This window comes from Triturus cristatus, chromosome 3_2 (assembly GCF_964204655.1).
Source record: "Triturus cristatus chromosome 3_2, aTriCri1.1, whole genome shotgun sequence".
NCBI classification, from domain to species: Eukaryota; Metazoa; Chordata; class Amphibia; order Caudata; family Salamandridae; genus Triturus; species Triturus cristatus.
The window spans coordinates 887,337,230-887,362,474 of NC_140584.1; the positions used below are offsets into that span (position 1 = coordinate 887,337,230).

Here is a 25,245-nt window from a genome sequence, read left to right on the forward strand (position 1 = left end):
AACATCTCGCACCCTTATTCCCAAAAATGATCTTACTTTAAAAGGTATTTAGAAGCGGAAACCTAAAAGGCTGCATGTAGTTCAAATAGTCCTGTTGTTTCTGATCTGGTAATTGAGGTGTTGATCTTGCCAGTGTGAAGGGAGGACTACAAGTACCAGAATGCACTGAAAAAAACTCGAATTGGATAAACTATTCACATGTGATATGGTAGTGGGGACTAATCTGAAGAGATATTCTCAATCTGTGCTCTCAGGATCTGGAACAAAATTCTCATCACCATCAGAACTGCCTCAACCCTCTGTCAATTCACAAAGATGAAGACTCACCTCTCCAGAGACAACGACATCTCCACACGATGGGATTCCCCACCCACGTATATCCTGCTTCACTGTGCACAATCTTGAGTTGTGGACTCACGGCTCCTGTCCTTGTTTGAGCCTTACAGATCCTTACGTGAATACATACAGTATACAGATTGTGCACGAGACCTAGCTTCAATGGTAGGTCTTCATTTGCAAGGTTCCCAGACAGTCTTGGAAATTGAATATGCATCGCTTTGCTCCCTGTAACTTGTGTTCTGATATTTCTAGGGAAAAATAGAACCGTAACTCTAAAAAGCCACAACTGGTTTAGAACCTCTCACAGGATGGTGGTCAATTGAAAGAAATGCCAGGTGTTCATTTATTCCCAAATTTCAAAAACACAGGAACTTCTAAAAGGAAGGTTGATTTGCTCATTCACCAGATAAACAGGAGGTCCACAGCTGCAGCCTTAAATGTAAACGTAGACCAATCCCAAACCACTGGTCAGAAACAAGCTTGAAGTAGGCATATACATATATACAGTTATAGCTGGAAATATCTGTATTCAAACTTCTCACACACACATACAAAGCCCTACACAACAAAGGACCGGGATACTTGAACATTCACATACACTTACACTAACCCACCAGACACCTACCTCACTCTCACTCGCACACAGTCTCTGCATCTGGAAAAGCAAAGCTGGAAGTCACTCATTCTCCTACATCACACCCAAGACATGGAACGACCTCCCTCAACACATCAGAGGCTCCTCCTCACTTCGTGAGTTCCGCAAGAAACTGAAGACCTGGCTCTTCACATGAGCACCTTGGGCACCTCACACCTAAACACCTGCCCAAACGCCTAGATACCCTCTCGGGTGATTAGTGCCCTTTAAAAATCAATATAACATAACATATATACCTATATCTGGAAATTGATTGACTTTACAATAGAATGTAACAGATGTGCCCAGGGTCAGGGCTGGGGTCGGGGGGAAGCCAATGAAGTGGGGATAGAAGATACACGAATGCTTAGACAGACTGGTCACTTCACCTTCAGGAAAAGAAAAGACTGTTTCTCTTCAGCGGATTGAGCTTTTCGAAATTAGGTTACGATGAACTGCTGGGGTCTATCATGGAAACCCTCAAGTATACTTAGGCATGAGGGATATCCAGTGTAGATCCGGAAAGGATGGATGCAAGCCAGATGTTTAATATATTCACTTAAGATACATTTACATACAGAGGATCTCCGGGGAGTTCATCTGAATAGCCATTACCCTGAAAATTTGGACGGATCATGCACTTCTGGGTTGGCAGTGGTCCTCTGATGTAATGGCCTAAACAGACATCATACTGATTAATCAAGATCCTCAGAAGCTGTGCAAAGACAGAAATCCCCACCAACCTGAGCATCTGGCTTCCTAACATTGGTTTGTCCATTCCCAAAGTTTCCTCTTCAGGGACCTGCGAGACATTGAGGAACTCCTGGTGTCAGCGAACTCCTGGCATTCAGGCGTTCTTTGAAGACCCTGTTATATATTAAAAGATTTATTCTCTCCTGGCATAATGCTATTTTTGGTCTTTGGCTCAGAGAGACAAAACGGAATATTGGTTCTCCCCACGGTCGCCTCTTAGGTGAGCCTTGTCAGGGGAGACCCGCAGCGGTCTCCTCACCTTTAGTCCTAAGGAGTTAGCTCTCCTACACCCTATTTTACCAAGGCTTTGCTGGTGGCAGCTGATTGAGTTCCTGAGGTGTGTAGTGGCACTCGCGAGAGTGGCTTACCAGCTTCACATATACATTGAGGTCCAGAGGCTTCATACTGATCGTGGGGGTAGGGCGAACCCATCAGGTTTATTTTGTTTAATTAGTTAAAGTTTAAGTTACCAACATTACATGCACTGATGGATTTGTGAATAGTGCTGGTGCACTGTTTTAGGGTTCTCCTTAAATGATTGCAAACATTTATTTTGCTATAGGAATGGAGTTACAAGTTGGGGGATGAGTGCTGCCCACAGAGAACAGCCCCATCCATTCCTTCTTCCTGCCCTTCTTTGGTAAAGTCTGCCAGGACCCTCAGTGGGTTCCTTGAACCCCTCCTCCTACAAGTAGACAAAGGCACCTGCCATCCTAGACTCCTCTCTGAGGAGGGACATCATGGCCAAGAATGATTGGCTGAACTTTTCCAGTGGTGAGGATGTAATGGACTGTGACTGGCAGTGGGATCCAGCGTTTGTGCAGCTTTGAGGAAAATAATCTGGATCTACCAGGCAGCACCCTCATCATTTGCAGCGAGGACCTGGTGGATCCCTTCGCAAACGTTGCCGTGCAGTGTATAGAGCTGGTGCGCTGTTCACTTCCTTCTAGATAGGACTGCCTCTGTGGACCTGCTGAAGCTCTGGTGGCCTGACCTGCTCCTGACCTTGCCCTGAGCATGTGTCACCCTGCCAGCTCTAGAAGCCCTCTATCGCCTCTGCCCATTCTACCCCTCATTGAGACAGGAAGGCGGGTTGCTGAAAATCCACTCAGTGGCATGAGATGTTTGTGAACATCAATAAAATCGCTTTGTTCCCAGCTCCAGTGATGAAACTTGACAGCTGCAGCTGCAGGTGAGATGGTAGTGGGTCGGCCTGGGGTGCACAGCCCTCTCTGCACAGCTGTTCAGCTTTAGCAAAGGTTCTTCGATCTGGTGCAAAAGTTTCCAGAGCACCAGGCAAAATGGTATTTTTCTTTTTGGGCACTCCCTACACCTTAACAAGAAGGCCAATTTTTTGCAATCTTCCACCCTCTCGTGGCTAGGACATTTGCCTACAATGGCCTAATCGTACTACCAGTTCTACATCTTCCCAGGCTGTTTAAACCTACTCACTGAACGAGTAACAGCCCAAGTGAGTAAGGAAGATTTCCTGTAAAGAGCACAGAGCAAACAAATTCCACCTTGGCACTTGGAAGAACACGGGTTGTGTATTCCTGCAGCCATGCGTGGAGAGAATTTTTGTAATGACTAATCTGAAATATTCCCAATACGAAACGGCTCCTCCTACTTAGGTCAAGGTAGCAGGAACTGATATCTACTGCTATAGTGCAAACGTGTGGTCTCCATAACAGAGGGATACCGTATTTCCAGTTGTAGGGGCTCCCTATGCGAGTTGTGGTCTAGGTTCACTGCCATTGAACTGACTGAAGATAAAGATTCCATCACTTGTTAAATTAAAGCTCAGAGCTGGACGCTGGGGCCGGGCGAGCTCTGTCAGAGGAGATGGGTGTTCCGAGGCCTAGTTCCTCTGCTGACATGTTTAATATCCTGTTTTTCACCGGCTCGGAAGGATGAGTCATGGATCACCCTGTAGGGTCACACCATGATCCAGGTGGATGTTACAGAGGTCACAGTTACAGCATCCAGGGCGGAAGTTCGGCCATTTATCTAAAAATGAAGAAAAGACTCAGAATAATAACCGAAGCCAAAACTCGCGTACACGTTTCTGAACAGCACCATGCTTTTGGGATGCAGCAGGAAATTGCACGGCGAACGGGCGAAATCGTGATTCCGACAAGATGTTGTGAGGGACTGATAATTCTGAGCACCTGTCCTGTCCACAGTCATGGATCGGTGACATTTACTGTGCCCTGTCCTGACCAGAGCCTGGGTTTACTGACACCATCTAGTCATACTCTGGGGCTACCGACACTGCCCTACCCAGAGACCCAGGCTATTGGCCCTCCGCCGTATCCTAAATCTGAGACTACTGACACTCTGTCCTACCCAGAGCTTGAGGATACTGACACTCTGTCCTACCCAGAGCTTGAGGTTACTGACACTCTGTCCTATCCGGAGATTGAGGCTACTGACACTGTCCTATCTAACGTCTCAGGATGCCGTCTCTCAGTCCTATCCTAAATCTGAGACTACTGCCCCTCTGTCCTACCCAGAGCTTGAGGCTACTGACACTCTGTCCTACCCAGAGCTTGAGGCTACTGCCATTCTGTGCTAACCAGAGCTTGAGGCTACTGCCACTCTGTCCTACCCATAGTCTGAGAGTACTGACACTCTTTCCTGCTCAGAGTCTGAGGCTACTACCACTCTGTCCTATCCAGAGCTTGAGTCTACTGACACTCTGTCCTACCCACAGTCTGAGAGTACTGGCGCTCTGTCCTACCCAGAGCTTGAGGCTACTGACACTCTGTCCTACCCAGAGCTTGAGGCTACTGCCACTCTGTCCTACCTAAAGTCTCAGGATACCGCCTCTAAGTCCTATCCTAAATCTGAGACTACTGGCACTCTGTCCTACCCACAGCCTGAGAGTACTGGCACTCTGGCCTGCGCAGAGTCTGAGGCTACTTACCCTTTTTCCTACACAGATTCCGAGGCTAATGACACCTCTCCTATCCGTAACCTGGCGTTCTCAAACCCTCTCCTGCCCAGAATTTCAGGTTAATACCACCCTTTCCTACCCGAAAGCTTGAGCTCTAGATTAAGATTAAGGGGAAAATAATGTACAGTGGGACCACTGACAACCAGTCCTTTGCACAGAATGGCGTGAATAATATTTCCCAAGCTCTTTACTTTGCTGATACTGACACAAGACAACACACACGCTTCTGATTTTGAGACATCCGTTCCGAGGTTACTGACACTATAGACTTCCACACACAAAGTTGGGGGGAGGTTTAGGCAGGGATTACTGACACTTTCACCCACACAAAGTCTGGGATCACTTACGCGTGTTGTCTTTGAGATGCTCGATGGTCTCCTCTGCAGACAGGAGAGAGACACACTGCAATGAAATCTCTCTGTCCAGACTCGATTTAGCTTTATTCACAGCTACCTGGGTCAGATACTCCATCCGAGCTGTTAGAATGGGACAAAGAAGTACATGAGTACAAGGCATAGAGTTATTGCAGTGAGCAGTCAATCTGCCGACTCAAAGGCGAATGGCAGAGGAGGATGAGCAGGTCGAGAGGGACGTCCAGACAGGTGTCCAAGGCGGACGCCTAGGGCGAGCAGTTAAAAGTGGTGTCAATTTCGCATACATTTCAAATTAAGGTATAAAATGAAAAAAATAGAGGGGTCACCAGTTCCATGGTTTGCTTCGGGGTTTAAAGTAGGCCTGGGCAGAGTTTGCAGAACCGCACTATGTGGAACTCTGCAAAGTGCTGAAAAAACTCTGCCGCGCTAGGTGGAGTTCCACGAGTGGCGGAGTCTGTAGGTTGCGCTGTTCATGCTGATTTTTAGTGCCAAGAGCTTCTCTCGCACTGTGAAATTAGCACAAACTGCATCACGTGGAGCACCAGAGGGCACTGCTTCTTTCTGAAGCTCAAGTAGATTTGCCGCTCGAGTAGATTTTCTACTCGAGCGGCAGCTTCCTCAATGTGAGCAGCACAGTGGCGTAGCTAGACCTTCGACTGCTCGTGGCGGCTCATGCATTTGCTGCCCGTGGCGGCCGTATGGAAGAGCGGGGGTGTGTGTGCTGGTGATTCCTGCTGTGGCCATCCCGTGACGGCCGCAGGTAAGAGCGGAGGTGGGGGAGAGGCCACTGCCCTCCAAAACGCCTGCCGCCTGGGGTGGACCGCCCCCCACTCCTCCTTGCTATGCCACTGGAGCAGCACCTTCCTCAACGCAAGAGGTAGCATTTCTCAATGCCAATAGCAGCAACCTGCCGCGACCGCCTGCGTTCAGAAATCTTGCCGGGAGGTGGTCTAGTAGGCTATTTTTCTGACTCGCCAACTTAACATTGGGTAGCCGCACTAGTGGAAAAACTCCTCTCCACCCGGCACTCTGCGTGGAGTGAGCAGATCTCCGCGAACTCCACCGGCGGAGTGGAAATCTTCGCCCACCCCTACTTTAAAGATGGGCATGGAAGGAAATCAAGTAATTCAGTGAGTGAAAGACAGGCGAGGGACGATATCGGGTGAAACTGTGAGAGGACATAGGAAGTACCTCGAGTAATAATGGGATCGAATAATGAGGATAGGGGGGGGAACACAGATAACATTGGGGGGAGATGCGGAGAGTGGGACATTCTGTAACACTCATACATAATACTAGGGATGGAACAACTTCACGAAGAATCGAGAGAGATGGATGGATGACAGGGGGGAACAAAGACTTTTTGTATTAAATGTGTCTGAGGGAGAAGTGCGCAAAGGCAATGTGAATGACATTACAGAACTAGGCTACATGGTGAGAACATTGGGGCTTCTATATGCAGTGTGCATGAGGGTAGGAGACTAGGTCACATGGAGTGAGTGTGCATTTAGGTTTCTACATGGAGTGTGCATGAGGCTAGGGGACCAGTTCACATGGAGTGAGTGTGCATTGAGGTTTCAACATGCAGTGTGCATTAGGAGAGGGGACCAGGTCACTGGAGTGAGTGTGCATTGTGGTTTCTACATGCAGTGTGCATGAGGCTAGGGGACCAGGTCACATGGAGTGAGTGTGCAATGAGATTTCTATGTGCAGTGTGCATGAGGCTAGGGGACCAGGTCACATGGAGTGAGTGTGCATTGAGGTTTCTACGTGCAGTGTGCATGAGGTTAAGGCCAGGTCACATGAAATTAGTTTGCATTGCGGTTTCTACATGCACTGTGCATGAGGCTAGAGATCAGGTGATATGGACTGAGTGTGCATTGAGGTTTCTACATGCAGTGTGCATGAGGCTAGGGGACCAGGTGACATGGAGTGAGTGTGCATTGAGGTTTCTACATGCAGTGTGCACGAGGCTAGGGGACATGGAGTGAGTGTGCATTGAGGTTTCTACATGCAGTGTGTGTGAGGCTAGAAGGCCATGTCACATGAAATAAGTGTGTATTGAGGTTTCTACATGTAGTGTGCATGAGGCTAGGGGGCCAGGTGACATGGAGTGAGTGTGCATTGAGGTGTCTACATGTTGTGTGCATGAGGCTAGGGGACCAGGTGACATGGACTGAGTGTGCATTGAGGTTTCTACATGTAGTGTGCATGAGGCTATGGGGCTAGGTGACATGGAGTGAGTGTGCATTGAGGTTTCTACAGGGCGTGAGGCTAGAAGGCAAGGTCACATGAAATGAGTGTGCATTGAGGTTTCTACATGCAGTGTGCATTATGCATCTATATACAATGTGCGTGTCTAGGAGAAGAGGTTACATTGAATGAGTGTGCATTGGGGCTAATATCTGCAGTGTGCATGAGTTAAGGTGACCAGGGGCCTGATGGGGAAATGCATTGATGTATTAGGGTCCCGGGTCCATTGATTGGGTGTGCATTGGGGCTTCTATATACAATGCACACGCAGCCAGGGGCCCACGTGACTTGGAATGAGCACATAATGGTGTATACCGGCGAGTCCCACGTCTAGGCCAGTCAGTGAACTGGGCCCTGCCCATCCTCACCAGTACCTCCTGGGCGGGCTGCCAAGTCCCTGGGTGGGTCTTTGGCCTAACCCTCCCTGTGATGGACACTGGTGATTGCCCACGGCTTGTACACGGCATTCCCAGTAACCCGAGCCACCTTACCCTTGGTGTTGGACAGGTAGAGCCTCCAGGCCCGGCCCCTCAGAGGCGTCGGCAGGGGCTGGTTAAACAAAGCGTGCAGTTTCCCTTTCAGGTCCGGCCTTTTCTCCAGCAAATGCACCTGAAACATAAACCATCGTGGAGGTCACCGCGTTGTCTTTGAACGCTATTGCGTGATATTTCATACTCAATCGTAGCTTGCCGCGCCCTGGGAAGGAAGGCCCGTGACCTCGTTCCCTCACACACCGATGCTCGCGTTAACAGCGCTTCCTCTGAATGCATCACTTCCTTCAGGGGCTAGCGCCCTTACTCCCTTTAGAAAGGCACTACCAGCATAGAATGCAGCGCTTCTGATACACCCCAAGTTCCACCTGCCTAATACCAGGAGTATTTATTTTTGGGAGCCTGGCGCCCGCTAATAACACTAGGCATAATGAATTTTAATCTTTAAAAAGTTGAGGCAAATAGTGCATGAGAAAACTCACTAATATTCCTAAAAAACGCAATAATATTATGTTCATATTTATAGAGAATATCTAGTTTACCCCAAATTGGTTTAGGAAAAATAATGGCAAAATGTACATTTCAAAGAGCAATGGAATATTATTTGAACAAATGCACAGGATTGCTGCTTAATTTGAGTTGGCGCTTGCAGAAGGGCCCACCGGCACTCATGATTGGGGACCGGCACTTATTTCTACTTCACAGACTGAGAAGGAGAAACTTACAAACGGGGAAAAGATGAAAAAACAGTGACCAATGAAGAGAACAGAGATGGAGAAAAACCAGAAAGAGCGAGATAAAGTGTCAAGGAGCGTCTGACCGTGGATTAAAGAGGCATGAGGTGGATTTAAGACTACACACCCATGGTATTCACCATCCCAACATTCGGTAAGATAAACAAACTACATAAATGGGTTCTCCCCTAAAATAATGTGCAGGAAAATATGTGTCAAATGGTGCACCTTGAAGTATATTTGACCAACAGCATCAGTTCAAACTGGGTGAGTTTCAACAACAACTCTATAGCGGGTTTGAGCTTGGTAGAATAAAAGCTTTCTAATTGATATAGATCAGTTCCCCAAATTAGACCTCAAGTTGTGCACTGGTACCCATTTAGTGCCCACCTCTATATCGGCAAAGGCCTCACATTGACAAAACACTGCCAGTATTCTATATGCACTAAAAATCAATGTTAATATCACCAATTTTAGCATGAAAACATGCTCCTGGACTCCAGTTCTGTGTGATCTGTGTCCCTAATCAGACACTTGTGACTAGAAAACAGGTCACTAGAATAGCACTGGGACCAGTGTGCTCATGTCATGAGATACTTTGATGGATGGATTCCCACCTGTTTGGGTGGTGAGTTTATGGGCTCTACATGTTATAGGATGACACGTTTTATTCTTGACTTCTGTTTCTAATAGTGCCACCTTTTATTTCATCCTATGATTTCACAGTGGTATCTATTGTCCAGAGTTGGTCTCACAATTAATATCTCTTGCCCAACAGCAAGGAACTATTCAACATAGTCCAGGAGTTCACCAACCCATTGGCTACCAAAAACAACATCACAGCCTCGCAGGCTCTCTGCGACACCCTTGTAGATTTTTTCACAACAAAATCCAGACCATCTACCAAAACGTCTCACCCCAGCCCCCTGCCGAGGACAGCATCAACCGTATCATGCCGACCGACACACACCCACACCAGCTTAGCTCGTGGAACACCCTCTCCGTGAAGGAAATGGCGTCCATCATGGGATCCAACCACTTCGGAGCCCCAGCAGACCCCTGCTCACACCATACTTTCAACCTCGGCAATCAACCCATCAGTAAAGAGCTTACCAAGGTCCTCAACTCCGCAAACACCACGGCCCACTTTCCCCAGAAATGGAAACATGCTGATGTGAAGCGGTTGCTAAAGAAGCCATCTGCAGAACCAGGAGAACCTAAGAACTACAGCAAATCTCCGTGCTCTCTTTCCCACCCAAGGGCATCGAGAAAGCCATCAACATCCAGCTCACTAAACATTGGGAGAACCACAACCTTCTGGACCCCTCCCAATTTGGCTTCAGAGCTGATCACAGCACAGAGACAGCCCTAGTCCCAGCCACAGACAGCATCCAAATGCTGCTAGACCACAGTGAAACAGCAGTTCTCATCCTCCTTGACCTCTCAGCAGCCTTCGACACTGTATCCCACCACACACTTATAAACAGACTCCACCAGATCAGAATCCAAGAAGCAGCCCTCAAGTGGATCGCATCCTGCAGACCAGGAAGAACACAGAAGTTCATCCCCCACCCTACTCCACGTTCCCTAAGAACATGGTTAAAATTCTTTATTGTATGACTACCTAAAATCATTTACAAGTACAGTGTGTGTTACATCATAAAACATATATCTAATAATAAAAGGTCTATCAAATTGTAAAGACATGTGTGACCCACATAAAATATTAAGAACATCTGAAAGTGCAGCAGCAAAGTGATATGGGTGCAGCAGATAGCTCGGAATTTCTTTTATTTTTTATAGCAAATGCAGACAGGCATCAGGGCAAAGCTGAAAGGCATAGGTGCGTGAGCATGCAATGTTGTGTTGTGCAGGCATGCATGTAATCATCGTATGCGTAGGCAGGCATATGGGATAAATTGAAAAACAGTACTCCTCCCAAAATAAAATGTACAATGTGAAAGAATGAACAGTGGTACAGGTGAACGGTGTATAGAATCATATGGTGCCAGTGTTGCTGCCACAATAGGTGATCAGCTGCTCATGTTTTTGACTTTCATCATCAATTCTTTCATTGTTCGAAGAGTCCTTCCAGATGCCACATAGAACTAGCCAATTTGTGGAAGGTCGATCAGCTCTGTGGTGGTGTAGATGAACATTAGAGCCTCCTTGCATGATCTTACACTGTTTTGAAGGAGCATTGTTCTTAGATATAATCGCCTCGGGCCCAGCAAAGCTGAGCAACAACAAATTATATGCACAGCTGATTCTGTGTGGTATTGGCACAAGCAACATCCTCTGCTTCTTGGCGATGTGTTTTTCCAGTGGCCCCTGTAATCTCATATTGGTAATGTCAGGAGCCTGGTTCTCAGAACGTTCTGTAGGGCTTGCCTTCCCAATCCTTCCTTCAGATATGGTTGACATGGAGTGGCTTTGTGTGAGTAGACGAGACCCTCTGCGCCAGGGATGTATCTAATCTGTTCGAGATCCTGTTGCCTTGAGGTGTGCTAGCCCTATTATTTTAACAGGCTTATTAGGCCGGCTATTGTTAAGGGTGTATTCGTTAAGAGGTCTGCTGGCAGGACCAATGACTTGTTGGCCATCAAAAGATACCTTGCCCAGCGGCTATTGTTATCGATAAAAACTGTTTGTAATTCTTCCCTGATTGTGGCAGGACCTGCGTTGATCATGCAATAATAGAATTTGACTATATGTTTTTTACATTCAATGTCCATTGCCGGAATATTGAACTGCACGCGAATCAGTGTGTGCCTGGTTGAGTATGGAAGATTAAAACCCTTTCTGAAAGCCATGGTATGCAGACTCTCCAATTTATCGGTAAGCAAGGCCGGAAAGGCGAGATGGCCATAGCTCAGTGTTGAAATTAACTTTGCTTGCATTACTCGTCGGATGCCCTCTATTGAGTGGCCTTAGAGCTTGTGATTTAATTTGCATAATCCGTGTGTGACCTTAGCCGCTTTAGCCTCGAGTGCTTTGGCCTGCAGTGTTGATCTGCCTGTGTCTGAGAATTGAACTCCTAGATAAGTGTATTTGTTAGCAGTAGTAATCCTTAGCGGGCTGAGATGCCAACCCAATAGTGATTTTTTTGGTTTATAGCCAAAAACCAGCACCTTCGTTTTTGTTGCGTTGGCTTGAAGTTTGTTTTCCATATTATATAGGTGTAGTGTCGCCAATGCCCTTTTCATGCCTATTCTAGTTTGATCCAGTAGAACGAGGTCGTCCACGTACTGCATGATTGGAATTCTGAGATGGCCCAGTTTAGGCAGAAAAATGTTAGCTTTTAGGAGTGCCTCTCTCAGATCCGCAGTGTATAAGTTGAACAATGTAGGGGCGATCACACAGCCCTGTTGTAACCCTTTGTTCGTATAGATCTTAGCTGTTACACATGTCTGTGTAAGCTTAGTGTGAACCCAAGTACCAGTGTGACGTGTCATGATGGCTGCCAAAAGTTTCTTCGGGATGCCCCACTTTGCAAGTTTTGCCCACAGTATGTTTCGATGAATGCTGTCAAAGGCGGCACTATGGTGTGGAGTGGTGTGGCTCACTGGTTAGAGGCGGCAGACCCGGAAGCAGAGGTCGGTCAGGGACCAGGGTTCGATTCCCGACGCGGCAGGGTCTTGGGCCAAGGTCAGCGGACTCGATAATTCTCGCCTCGGTGCCTACTCTAATCATGGATCGCACTCAGCAACTCTGGGCAATAGCTTGCTTAATCTCCACTAACGGCCCCATCAGCGCCGGGGATACTTGGTCTTCACCTTGGAGATGCCCAGTAAGGGACCATCTCACAGGGAAAGCCAGGATGGGTTCCCCAGCAGTACACAGCGCCGGGACACTCTGCTTGAGTAGCTGAGCGCTCAATAAAAAACACCAGATAACATAACATATAGTCGACAAAACATGCATTGAGTGGAGGAGAGGCAACCTCTGTGGCCTTGGTTGCCAGGTATGATAGCGCAATGGCGTTGTCCAGCCTAGATGAGTTGGGTCGAAATCCTGTCTGATATTGCTGTATGATTAGATTTTTTTTTATCCATGCCTTTAGCTTTTTCAGGAGCACTTTTGCAAATGCCTTCCCATCAACGTCAGCGCGATCAGTCTGTAGTTCTCCAGGCGGAAGCATCTCTTTTTTATAAATGGGATGCAAGATGGAGCCTTTCCTTGAGTCCGGTACTTCCAAGGTGATATAGCATTGGTAGAACAGGCTATGCATGTGAGGGGCGCAAAATTATCATCTTAATTGAAGATACTGCCTGGTAACCCATTAGGCCCGGAAGCCCCAGCCTTCCTGATTCCATTGAGGGTAGTTAGGGTTTCTTTTTCTGTTGAAGCAAAGTGCTCTGCCTCATTCTCATCAGGGTGATTGCTCTCTACCTCAATGGTTTTAGCCATGGGTTTATCTAGGTCGACATAAAGCTTTGTTGCGTGGGCTACCCATTTGTTGGAGGGTACAGCATTATCTGTGTGGCCTCCACCATTTAGGCCATTAACATAGCTCCAAAATTCTCCGTTCTTATGCGGTGCAAACAGTGCATATATATATTTCCTTTTTTCTTCTGAGTTGGTTTGTTTCAGCTGCCAGACGTTTTTTTAATGCAATTTTCTGGATGTTTTCAGGATTTTTCCATCCGTGGTCACTTCTGTCTCCTATACTGTAGCTCTGTCAGATGACACCTCTTTTTACTCTCTCTGAATTCTTTATTATCGAGGAGATGGATTGGCCCATTTCCAATAAGTTTGCCTTTTCGGGTGGGTTGCCTTCCTGCACTCAAAGCTTTGAATAGCAAGTCCATGATTTTTGACCAGCTTTTCTGAAGGCCAGTTTTACATATAACCTGTTTCCACTTGTTATTTCTGGCCAGGCTTGTGGGTCTCCATTTAATTTGTTTTATCGGTGCAGGTTCACTGATTGGATTGAGCATTTTGCCAACAAGGAGGTGTTCCTCATGCAGCATGGTGCTTACATTGACAAGGATGGATAATGAATGATGATCACTTACAGTAGTATGTGGCACCTTATATTCTTCACACCTCTTCAATAGGTTCTTGCTCAGGAAGATGTAGTCTAGCGTGGAGATGTTTTTGAATGTGGGTTGTGGTTTCCTGTTTGATTGCCCCATTTGGTTCGCAGACCCCAGGTTAAATTCATTAATGCAGGCATGATGTTCCGCCCACTCTCCCCTTGAGTTTGTTCTCTCATGTGAAAGTCCCCGGTAACAATACAGCCATGCCCTGGGTTCTCGTAAAGATATTCTCTAATCAGTCCAGTGATCATCCTGGGGTTTGTGGATTTTACTTTCTTGTTTGGATTAACATAGAGGTATATTACTGCGATTGTGATTGGAGTGCCCTCTAGTCCAATTCCTTTTATATTTATGATCTGAACGTCTGGTGAGTACGTAGGCCTTTCCTTGACTCGTACTTGCAGGTTTAGTTTTACGAAGATTGAGACCCCACCAGTTGGTCTTCCAAAGATGTTTTTCTTGTTGGCCAATGTGTGGGTCGCCTGGAAACCTTTATTAGAGCTTGGAGTTATCATCCAAGTTTCCTGTAAGCATAAACTATCTACTGTTTTAAGGAATTCCATGGCTTCTTTATTAGCTATAGTCGATTTGAGCCCAGCCACATTCCAACTTATTATTCTGATCTTGGTTCTTGTTGTCAGCTCCTTTATACCTTCGATGTTGTTTGTTTGGCCTTTCCCTGGTATCCAATGATGTTGGGATCCAGGCATGATCGAAAGTTTTCTTGTGCTAGGAATTTGCCCTCCCATTGGTGTGCAGTGCCGTTGAGATCCAGGCCCAGTTCTCTGATATCATTGCATCGTGAGATGCTCTTATCTCCATGCAATGTCTGGTTCCATCGCCCTTGTGAAGCTGGATATTAATACTATTATCACAGATATGACTCGGGTCGATTTTGTACCCCTTAGTATGCTTTTCTGTGGTTCTTGTACCACTTGTTTATGCAACCTCTGTAATAGCACGTGGGGGTGCTTTTCCATTGGGCAGTTATCTACGCGGATCCCCCAGGCCTTAAGTAGGTCTTTTTCTGCCATGATGTTTTGAGTGTCTGCTAGTCCACTTTGTTAGGGTTGACTCCCTATGGCTTATCCAAGTGTAGTTTTTGAAGTGCACCGATGCTAGTTGAAATTATGTTCCCTAAGAACATCATCAGCTGCAGTTCACGATCGATTCCCTTATTTTCATTGGTATTTCCCATGAGGCCCATCCCAACCCTCTTCAATGTATACATAACACCCCAGGCCAACATCGTCAAGAGCCAAGGACTCAACATCATCTCCTACGCCGACGACACCAAACTCATCGTCCCCCTGACTAATGACCCAGGACTAGTTTTAAAGATGTATGAAAGAAGTGGCCGCCTGGATGAACAACAACAGTCTCAAACTCAGCAATGACAAGACAGAAGTACTCATCTTCGAGAAAGGCAAGGATACCCTCTGGAACAACGAATGGTGGCCATCTGAGCTGGGCCCAACTCCCAAACCTACAGAACACGCCCGCAACCTTGGCATCATTCTCACCAGCTATCCATGAAGAAGCAGGTCAGTGCGTTCTCCTCTGCTTGCTTCCTTGCCCTCTAAATGCTCAGGAAGGCTTTCAGATGGGTAAAACCCAACACCATGTGAGCAGTCATGCATGCTCTCATCACCAGCAAACTAGACTACTGCAACTCCCTCTAAATAGGAATGAACATCCAACTAATGCCAAAACTCCAGACTATCCCGAACACCGCAGCCAGTCTCACCCTCGACCTCCCCAGATGGACTCGCATCACCCCTCAACTCCGGAAATAGCACTGGCTACCAGTTGCGAAGAGATGCCAGTTCAAGCTGCTCACCCACACTTACAAGGCACTACACAACGAAGGACCGGAGTACCTCAACAATCACATTTATTTCTAGCAATCTACCAGGAAACTCAGCTCCGAATCCCTCTCCCTAGCAGCTACTTACACATCGGCCGGATGAACAATGTAGGCCGCTCCTTCTCCCACCTGTCGGCTAAGACCTGGAACAACCTCTCCCTGCACCTCAGAGCCTCACTATCGCACCAGCAGTTCAGGAAGGATCTCAAGACCTGGATGTTCAACCAATAGAAGAGCAGGTAGCATGTTCTCCCAGTGCCTCAAGACTCTAATGGGTAATGCAACCACGCTCTACAAATCTTGATTGAATAATTACCCACATTTCTACCCAATTTTGCTCCGGTTAGGAAGTAAGGACTTCTTAAGAAACTCCTCAAATCGGTCTGAATCAAGTCCCAATAGGACAACAGTCAACAGGGCAAAGGAGCTTTAATAATGTTTGAGGTCATATGTTGCCCCTAAACTTGCTAGCACCTCCTAGTTTTCTATGTGTACCTCCTTTTCAATGTGCTACTTATTTACTTGTTAAGTATAGTTATTTTGTTCTCCGATTTAAAGTTGGGTAAGCACATTGATTTTTATCTATTCCTTACTGTGTCCTACTGAATCTGCGGTTTAAATTCCCTCCTCCTACTGAAGTATGTCATTGCTGCTCGACTTCTCTGCCTCAACTGAATCTAGTGTCTAAAATGGGTAACCTGGATATCCATTTGGAGTACACCAGTGTGTGGCCTTGGGACACCAAGGCAAGCAACAGAACTAAGAAGGATACTGACCAGTAACCATGGACTGGGGCAAGGAACTTCAAAAAGAACTCACAGGGCACATAGTGTAAAGATAACAAAATGTCTTTACGATGGTGTAATAGTAGGAAGGGAACTACTGAGTATGTAGAATCTAGACAATTGGTACGTGTCTCACTGTAGGGTCTTTGGCATGTGGGTAGGAGTGTCATCTTTTCCCAGTGGCTATGCAAGATGAAAAACGAGGCACTTGTTCTGAATCAGTGACTAGCAGGATATGTGAGGACATGTGCTGGAAATACAAGAGTTAGTCTAGGACTCCTATGCTCTCACTATGCCATTTTCACCCTTAAAACCAGGTACTTCACACGTTTGGCACTGCCTGGCAGCCTCAATGCACCTCTTTATCTCTCATTGACTCGGAAGTATTACTCAGTGAGTTGAAGGCTCGTAGATGAGACATGCAGCTAAACCCTGGATCCACCTAGTGGTCACTAGTTTGAATCCCAGCAAAGCTAATTTAGTCCGACTTAGCCTTCCATCCTTCTGAGTTTGGGTAATTGTGGACCATTAAACCTGCAAACAGTAACACCAGCTATTTAAAACGGTTGAAAAATGCATAAGTTCAGAATGAAGAACTACATAACAAACAAGTTATCATTAACAATGAATATTACTATGGAAGGCAGACATTATTTCTCTGGTTTTTCTACGTCTGCTGCAGTAGGCAGCTTTCCTGTATGCCAGAACCCAGCATTTTCCTGTGCATTTGAGCAGACAGCCTTTCCCCTGTGTCCTGGAACAGACTTTATTCTGTGTGCATTGTTTCAGTTTTGGTTTCAGCCACTTCACTCATGTCTATGTACAATCAGTCAATATGCATATTTACAAAATGGCTTCCAGCTATTGCCAACACTCAATACATTTTAATTAAATCTAGAGAAACACCATGTATACCATCATTAGTATTAAGACACAATCACACGATTGACCAGCACCGACTGTGTATGTGCAGCATAATACTATACGTACAAAGTGGCAAAAGGTACCCAGGGATACAAAAGTGCATCCGTATGCATAGCCCAAACGTTATGCATACTCAGCAGCACAATGCGTACATGTAGTGCCATGAACAATAACTTGTTTTTCAACAGAGCTTTGCACCACACTTCCAAGCAGTATTAGCTAATGTAGTTGCAATTCATTTAATATACTGACATTGAAAGGATTGTAGGCTGGGGTGGGCCTGGTTTCATTTGAACTCATGACTTGCAAATCACACAGGTTATCAGCAGCAAGAGGTTAACTTGCTGCTGGATCTATGAGTACCAATGAGTTAAATGCTTGCTGTAAACTGCAGGTCATGAGTTCAAGCCTGCCACACTCAACTTAGCCTTCCATCCATCCTGGGTTGGTAAACATATAGCATTACATATGATAATAATAACATATATCACGTACAGTGATTAGAAATGGTAGCAGTACAGTATGAAGTACTATATGAAGAAACCCACAAAACTAAAATATTTATTAAATGCTAGCCCATTATGTGCTACAAGATGCCAAGTGTTAGGAAAGACCTCAAACAGTGAGCATGTGATCTACCTGGGAGGGCTAGTATGCTATAAATAGATACTGAGAGAGAGGAAAGGAAAGAGAAGAAAGGAAGCAGAGTGAGGGTGGGAAGAAAGTGGGATAACGACTGAGAAAGATCATATGGAGAAAGGGGAAATAGGAGGAGAGAAGCTGAGGGAAGCAGGGTGGAAAAAAGAGTAAAGCAGGACAGATGGGATGGGGAGAAGAGAACATTAGGACGATGCATACAATTAAGCAACTGTAACAGTACCACATTATATGTGTTGCATCACATGCACACCAGCACACAGTCATTGTGTGATCTGGCCGCGGGATGCATGCAGGGGGGCACATGTTGTACCCCCATGTGTGCATGTATCCCAGTACCTGCATGGCATGGACTGCAGCCGTCCATGCCGTGCAGGTACTGATTTTGACGTTCCCATTGTGGTATCTAGTTCATACTAGTAATTATCAAAAGAGGGAGAGAGGTTTCTAGTGCCCCGGGCCTTCTGTCCATTATGACTCATTCAAAGAAATGAGTATTTGTTTGTAATACTATGATGCCTCATGAGCTCTTTCACGGGAGGGAAAGGGACGCGTCTAGTCAAACTTATACGAAAGCTACTCCCTCACACAGCAAGTTGCTGCCTGCCCGCGGCTAGACGCGTCCCTTTCCCTCCCGTAAAAGCGCTCATGAGGCATCATAGTATTACAAACACAATATGAACCTTAACAAGACCATCATAATATAGGTGGTCCCTGAAACAACAAACCAAATGGGTATTGTATAAAACCACAGTATAGGCACTGTATAATGACACCTTTATATTCCTTGGAGGGAATAGTGGGGATCAACTCTAATTGGTCCTGAAGAAAAAGCTGTAGGGGCAGGCTTTGAAACATGTAGACTGGGAACCTGTCACATACATTCAATTGCGTATTTTCCCGTAACCCCTTTTTAGTCATGTCAGCCATTAGTACTTATAAAGTATATTTCCTAGTGGCCAGGTATTTTTAAACATCTCACAGAGAGTGTCCTATGAGATTGTCCAACATGAGCAGCAAAGGCTGACTCCCCAGCAGTTACCAGAGGGTATTATTAATACTACCTGGTATCATTCGCTGTTTGTGGGACATTATGCATAGTGTTGTGTGGTGTGTAATTCGAGTAAAATACTTCTTATTTGACAAAAGAACAAGCATTGGCTGGACATTGAAGTATTAGCTGGTATTGGTTGCTTATGGACTTCGAAGTCTCTAACTCCATATCACCTCCACGAGGAAGTCTTGGACAGCTCAACTTCACTACCCTGAGGGTCAAGTGCTAAAGGGGTTACTTGGTCCTCGGTTTTGGGTTCAGCCCCAGTACACCAATGGTAAAAGGCTACAATGGACAATTTGACCTTTTTTCCATCACAGTTATTATATTATTGAAACTGTTATAGCACTGTTTTTATATATTGCCAACAAGGTAGCGATCTAATAAAATGTGTTTAGTGCCTTGTTAGACAATTTTTATCCAGCACCTTTACACTTTCACACTTCACGAGCACTGCAATTATCATACTTTTCCATCATCCAACAACAACTAAATATACCAGCTACTGGTTTGGGACGCATAAGAGACCAAGATCTACAAATTGCCAAGTAGAAGATGGTACTCTTCCAAGTCCTCCATTCCCAGATGATGAAGCTAACCTCTCGAGGTTGATGATGGGAATTTTTACATCTATGCATACATACACATATGCATACTTGAATCCACAGCTTTACTAGTTTCCAGCATCACCTTTATTCCTGTGTCAAGGTCTCCAATCGTATGAGACTCATAGTTGTTTTTTGTATATTACAATGGACACAGTCTGCACCCAGTAGTCCCTAATTGCCCTTGACTCCTGTAAACGTTTCATACATATATAATTTAGTTTTTAAACTTTTACGTTTACTTTAAAGTTTTAACATTAACACAGAAGATACAGAAAGAAAGTCTGCAAATCTTCCCATTTGAAATGGCAGTGTACGTAACCATAGAGTACATATATATATATATAAAGCACAATGTATTATCACGGTTTATAACAAGGATTGCTGAGTTGTATAAACACCACTGTGTAAATATATCACTTATTCATGACTACATCTGGTTCAGGAATGCTAGGGGCATGTAATTGTTAGATACATCCTATGGCACACATAATTCAGTGTAAGTGATATTTGTAAGTACACAGTATTAGTGAGGTATTTAGAATTAGTTTGCAGTTGTATGCAAAGGGTGAGTTGCTAATGTAGTTTCTCTGTTAAGTAGGAACACATGAGGCGTTTCCCAAATGATCGTAGGTCTCGCACAAGATAGTAGTAATGTATTGTCAGTTTCACCCTGGTCACTGTACTGTGTGAGTTGTGTATGCCAGTGCTCTGTAGTAGGGAGTGGCCCCTGCCCCCAGTGTTTTACAACCTGTTTTTATAGCTAAGAGAAATGCCAATGCAGCATATTTCCTTATTGATTATGGTATTTTGCACACATTACCCAGCAGTGTCATTAATGGCCTGGATGATATCTTTGCAGATGTGATGTCGGGCAGGTCATTTAAAACAGGTGTGTAATATGCATATATGCCAGGATTTACCCAAGCTAGATGGAAAAAGTCTACTAACGCCGCTCCACATCTGATGCAGTCTGCGTCAGTCTGGTGATCTGTCCAACACTTTTGAAGGAGTATAGTAAATTCTATGAAGGACTTCTTAATGTATGGGCCTATGCCTCCATTCAATGACAGTTCACTAATCTGCAGACCTCAGAAACTTCACTAAGTATCAGTTAGTTGTTGCTGTACATCTGCTTTCCATCTACCCCTAACCCTCAGAGACAGTGTAATTCATTTGACTATACCATTTTGTACAGTCTAGAGACTAGGTGCCATAGGTTGCTGATAGATGTAGCATGAATTAGTGGGGCAGGTCCTGTTAGGTCTTGCAAAAATGTATAGGCGACTTTAAAAGCTAGGGCCAGATTTATCATTCTTCATGCAGCGCAATGCAGCAAGCCACCTTGCTGTGCTGCGGAAAGGGGAAAGGGCTGGAATTCCCTGTATTTACCATCATAAGATGCACTCATGTCCTTTCCTAGCGCTGGCACACTTCTGGCTGCCTAGCGCCAACACGGGTACCCTTGCATCATGGTGCAAGGGTGCCTGTGAAGGGACACCTTCCTACACAAAAACAATCCTGAGAGGCATTTTCCACTTTCTATGTGTGCTGCAGAATGCAGCACATGTAGAAAGTGGGAAAAAATAAGGAGAAATAAAGATATTTCTCCTTGTTTCGACTCACCTGGGGAGGCGTAGCATTTTGATTCGTTCCCAAGTCTACTACTAATGGCAAATCTGGGAATGCGCCAAAATCCATGGGTGGATGCATGGGAACACCCATTCTTCACCCATGGAATGCCTCCCTGCTACAGACTAACGCAAGGTAGCGATTTGTCCTGCCTTTCATTACTCTAGATTTATCAAACCATGCAGGGTCATGCAAGCCATGTGTACTTGATAATACTCACTAGGTCTTGCGTTACTATTGCGCCCCCTTGCGTGGTGCAAGGGCAATACAAAACCTTGATTAATCTGGCCCCAAGTTTGAGTAGAAAATACAAATTTAACGGAGTTGCAGAAGTGTGAACACTTTTAAAGGGATAAAACACGTTGTTCGAGTAACGTGTCCTATAATAACCTTGTTTAAAACCCTTACTTGTTAGCTAGCCTCGAGTTCTCTTGCTTATGAAAAGACAAAGTTGTCAAGCAGTGGTCGGTGTGGGGCATACAGCCTGTGAGGCTTGTGCAGCTGCTCAGCACCTTTCAAGCCAAAGCAGAGAATAAAATGGTTTATCTCTGTAAGGCTGAGGATTTTTCTATTGTTGAGAGTCATTTGCAATCTATAAGACTCTGCTAAGCCTGCTTCAACTGCTACATGGCTACATGTTGGTGGTGGCACCGTCTTGTGAAACAAACAGTGAGTGGAGGGTGCCTGAGCACAAATATAGTATAACTCAAAATTGGGTCCCCCATTCGGTGTAAGGTCGAATCAACATCATCCATTTTATTCTGGATTGTTTGATATCCTACATTAGTTGATCAGGATAGATTGTACTGTGGTACAGAATTATCAAATTGGATACATCTGAATATTAAGAAACAAAGAAATGTAGGTAGCACCACCATCTTGATATGGGCGATCCTACCAATCATATTAAAGGGGAGTTTTATCTAACAGTTTACTTGCTCCTCAAGGGTTGCTGTGGCTGTACCATAGTTATTTTTTTGTATAGTATCAATATCCCTATGGGTCTGTACTCCAAGGTATTTTACTGATGACGCCTGCCTTATCAATGGATAAACCGTATTGCATATTTGCACAGTGGTGGTGAATGGAAATAGCATTGATTTATCCCGACTTTCTCTTCAAATTTGTGGAATACTCTGATAAATGGTGATAAGTTAGTAGCTGGGTTGATTTTGAATAATAGAAGATTTTTAGCATGAAGTGATATGAGGAGGTGTCCTAAGGTGAAACAAAGCACTCCATGAGAATATCTTCAAGGTCAGGGACAAAAAGACATCTACCATGTGGGACCAAAGTCTCAATAGAGGCTCGTGGAGGGAGTGCTGCGGTGCGGTGGAGCTGGGCGGGGAGGACCAGGGTGGGGGGTAGTAAAGTACGGAATACGGCCGAACGGAGGTAAGTAAACAAACAAATGAATAAAACGAATTTCATTGCGCGCGCTGCATCGCATTTGGCAATGCAGCGCGCGCAATAAAATTCGTTTTATTTATTTATTTGTTTACTTAACTCTGTTCGGCCGTATGCCGTAGTGTACTACCCCCACCCTGATCCTCCCCCGCCCGGCCCCACCGCGCCGCAGCACTCCCTCCACGAGCCGCTAATGAGGAAGCTGGCTCTGTATATACTATACCAAAGTAAGGTATAGGGTGCACAAAGTCCAGGGAGTCGCCAGATGTATAGCAGAGGCTAATTTAGGTAAGTACTAACAGCTCTCTCTGTGATAGTGTGGGCGAGCGGTTAGGCTTATCCAGAGGGAGTTGTGTTAAGCATTTATTGTATTCACTCAATCAAGACTGAAGGCACACACTCAGAGACTGAATCCAGACCAATTAGGCAACTATAAAAAGGCATACTTATGTTTTATTTCTTAGAACCAAACAGGACTTGGCACAGGTAAGTGAAAGATATTATCAAATGCAAGACTTTTCAAGGAAATGCAGTTGTGGATGAAATTCCAATCGTTACAGGTTTGTACTGGGTTTAAAAACAGTTCAAATTACATAGTAATTACTTTTAGAATACTTTTAGATTACTTTTAGATTACATCAAATACTCAGGGTGGTATGCCCAGATACCACACCAGGGATATCACAATACAAGGTAAGTAAGACTTTTTAAGGTTTGCAGTTTAGTTACTTTTTCTCCCATACAAAGTTCAGCTCAACAGAACTTTTCTCAAGAAAAAAACTCGTAACATGAGTTCGTATGGGAAAAATGTGGTAGTGGTTTCTCAGGTAAGTAAGCAACTTATGAGTGAGAGTTTTGGGGGTTGGGACCAAGATTCCCCAAGGTCTAGGCACTTAAGTTGCACCACCAGTGGCACTGGAGCGGTCGGATGCAGAGTGCAGGTGCCCAATGTTAGCCAATGAGGCTAAGGGGGCATTTGCTTAGGGACTGCTCACGTGCAGGCTACTCGGATATGGTAGCAAACTTCCTGAGGTTCAGGTCAGCACTGAAGGGGCCAATAATCTGCACAGGAGCTGCACCACGAGCTGCACAGTGTGCCAAGAAGACGTTGGAGACCCTGTGGCTTCCAATGGAGACCTCCGGTTCGGCAAAGAATCTGCTCTTGTAGGGAGACTTTCCGAAGGTGACCACCGGCTGTAGAGTTAAGTTGGGTTCTTGGGGGATGCCTGGACACTATTGGTTGGGCCACCCACGGCTGTAGGGCATCGGGTGCAGGGGTGTCTTCTAGCATTGGGTCTTCTTACCAGCCCCGGTCATGTTATCGTGGGGACCCTTCAGGTTGAGGCTGCAGGCATCGGCTTGAAGGAGACCGGGGATCACCAGATCCCAGGTCAGGATCACTGGGGAGATCTCCTAGTGGTGTTAGGCCACTCGAACTCAGGCCGTGGGCGTCGAGTGCAGAGTGGTACAGAATCACGGAGCCGCCTGGATCCGGATTCCGTGGGTGAGTCTTTGTTTGAGCAGCAAATCCGGTGCTCATGGGAGACAGTCTGTAAGATGGTCGCAGAGCAGGTCCTCCGGGCTCTAAGGGGTTGCTGGCTGCTGGACACACCAGATTTTTCGCAGTAGGCAGGTTGTAGGTGCGACAGGCCAGAAGGGCTGGGGCCAAAGCAGTAGGTGTCCTCTTCTTCCTAGATTAGCATGGCTCTTTGGTCCTTCTTCTTTCTTCCTAGAATCTGAGGAGGCAAAGCACAGGGTTGCCCCAATATACAAAAGTTTGGGGCTTTAAAGGGGTGTGCACGTCTCGACCAATTCGTCCTTTCCAATTATGCCTCTCTCAAGTGGGAGGGGCATGAGCCACTCCATAATTGGCTGGGTCCCCTCATCTTCAAGATGGAGGGGGTTGAGATGTGTACCTTGTCTCCCCCACCTAAGGGGTGGGGTTGGCAAAGGTGGGCACAACTCTCCTCCTAGCTTGGTTTTCCCACTGATTCTTCTGCCCAAACTGGGAGGCAGAAGCAGTGGGTGCCAGTTGCCGGGGGCAGCAAAAGGCAGGGACAGCTCGCAAAGGTGGCAGGACCCAGCCTAGCCTGGGGAAGGAGGCATGACACCTCTGAACCCAGAGAGTGGAGGATCTCTACCCAGGGGTCCACAAACCTGTATGCTGGTGGTAAATGACAGGCAGCCACCCAGGAACCACACCAGAGCTGGTCGTTTTTTTCAGGGAGCGTCTTTAAGATGCCCTCTGAATGCATCTTGCATTAAATCCCACACTGGCATCAGTGGGGGGGTTTAATGTGCTGAGAAGTTTGCTACCAAACTTCCGGTTTTAGTAAAGCCATTATGGAGTTGTGGAGTTCGTAATGACCAACTCCCAGACCATATACTCTTTATCGCTTTACTACACTTACAATGTCTAAGAATGGACTTAGACACTGTAAGGGTACAGGGCTCATGCCACTGTACCCTCACCTAAGGGCTAGTGCACCCTGCTAGAGGGGTGACTTACCTAGACCTCAGGCAGTGGGCTGCAGGCATGGCACACGGTGATGTGTAAACAATCTGTATGAGGGTAGACCAGCACTCCAAGTTCACCAAAACTACTAGTAGGTAAATGCTGTGCACAGCACAGACTCGGGTGGTACCGGGTCCTCACTCAAGTTTTCACACAGTGATGTGTGCCATGTTGAGTCTTCACTTTTTTCGGCACCAAAACATGCAGCCTTCAATGGCAGTGT

General features: G+C 45.9%; 1 protein-coding gene across 4 annotated transcripts in view; it reads right to left on the bottom strand.

Moving 5' to 3' along the window:
- LOC146858391 (uncharacterized) overlaps window positions 1-25,245 on the bottom strand; it is a 548,917-nt gene that overhangs the window by 362,941 nt on the left and 160,731 nt on the right. For all 4 annotated transcript variants that reach the window (XM_085649307.1, XM_085649305.1, XM_085649306.1 and 1 more), the window contains 2 exons: window positions 7,801-7,918; window positions 5,030-5,158 (listed from right to left, as the gene is read on the bottom strand). In XM_085649307.1, the coding sequence (XP_085505433.1) occupies window positions 5,030-5,158; window positions 7,801-7,918 (247 nt within the window). The remainder of the gene's footprint in view (window positions 1-5,029; window positions 5,159-7,800; window positions 7,919-25,245) is intronic.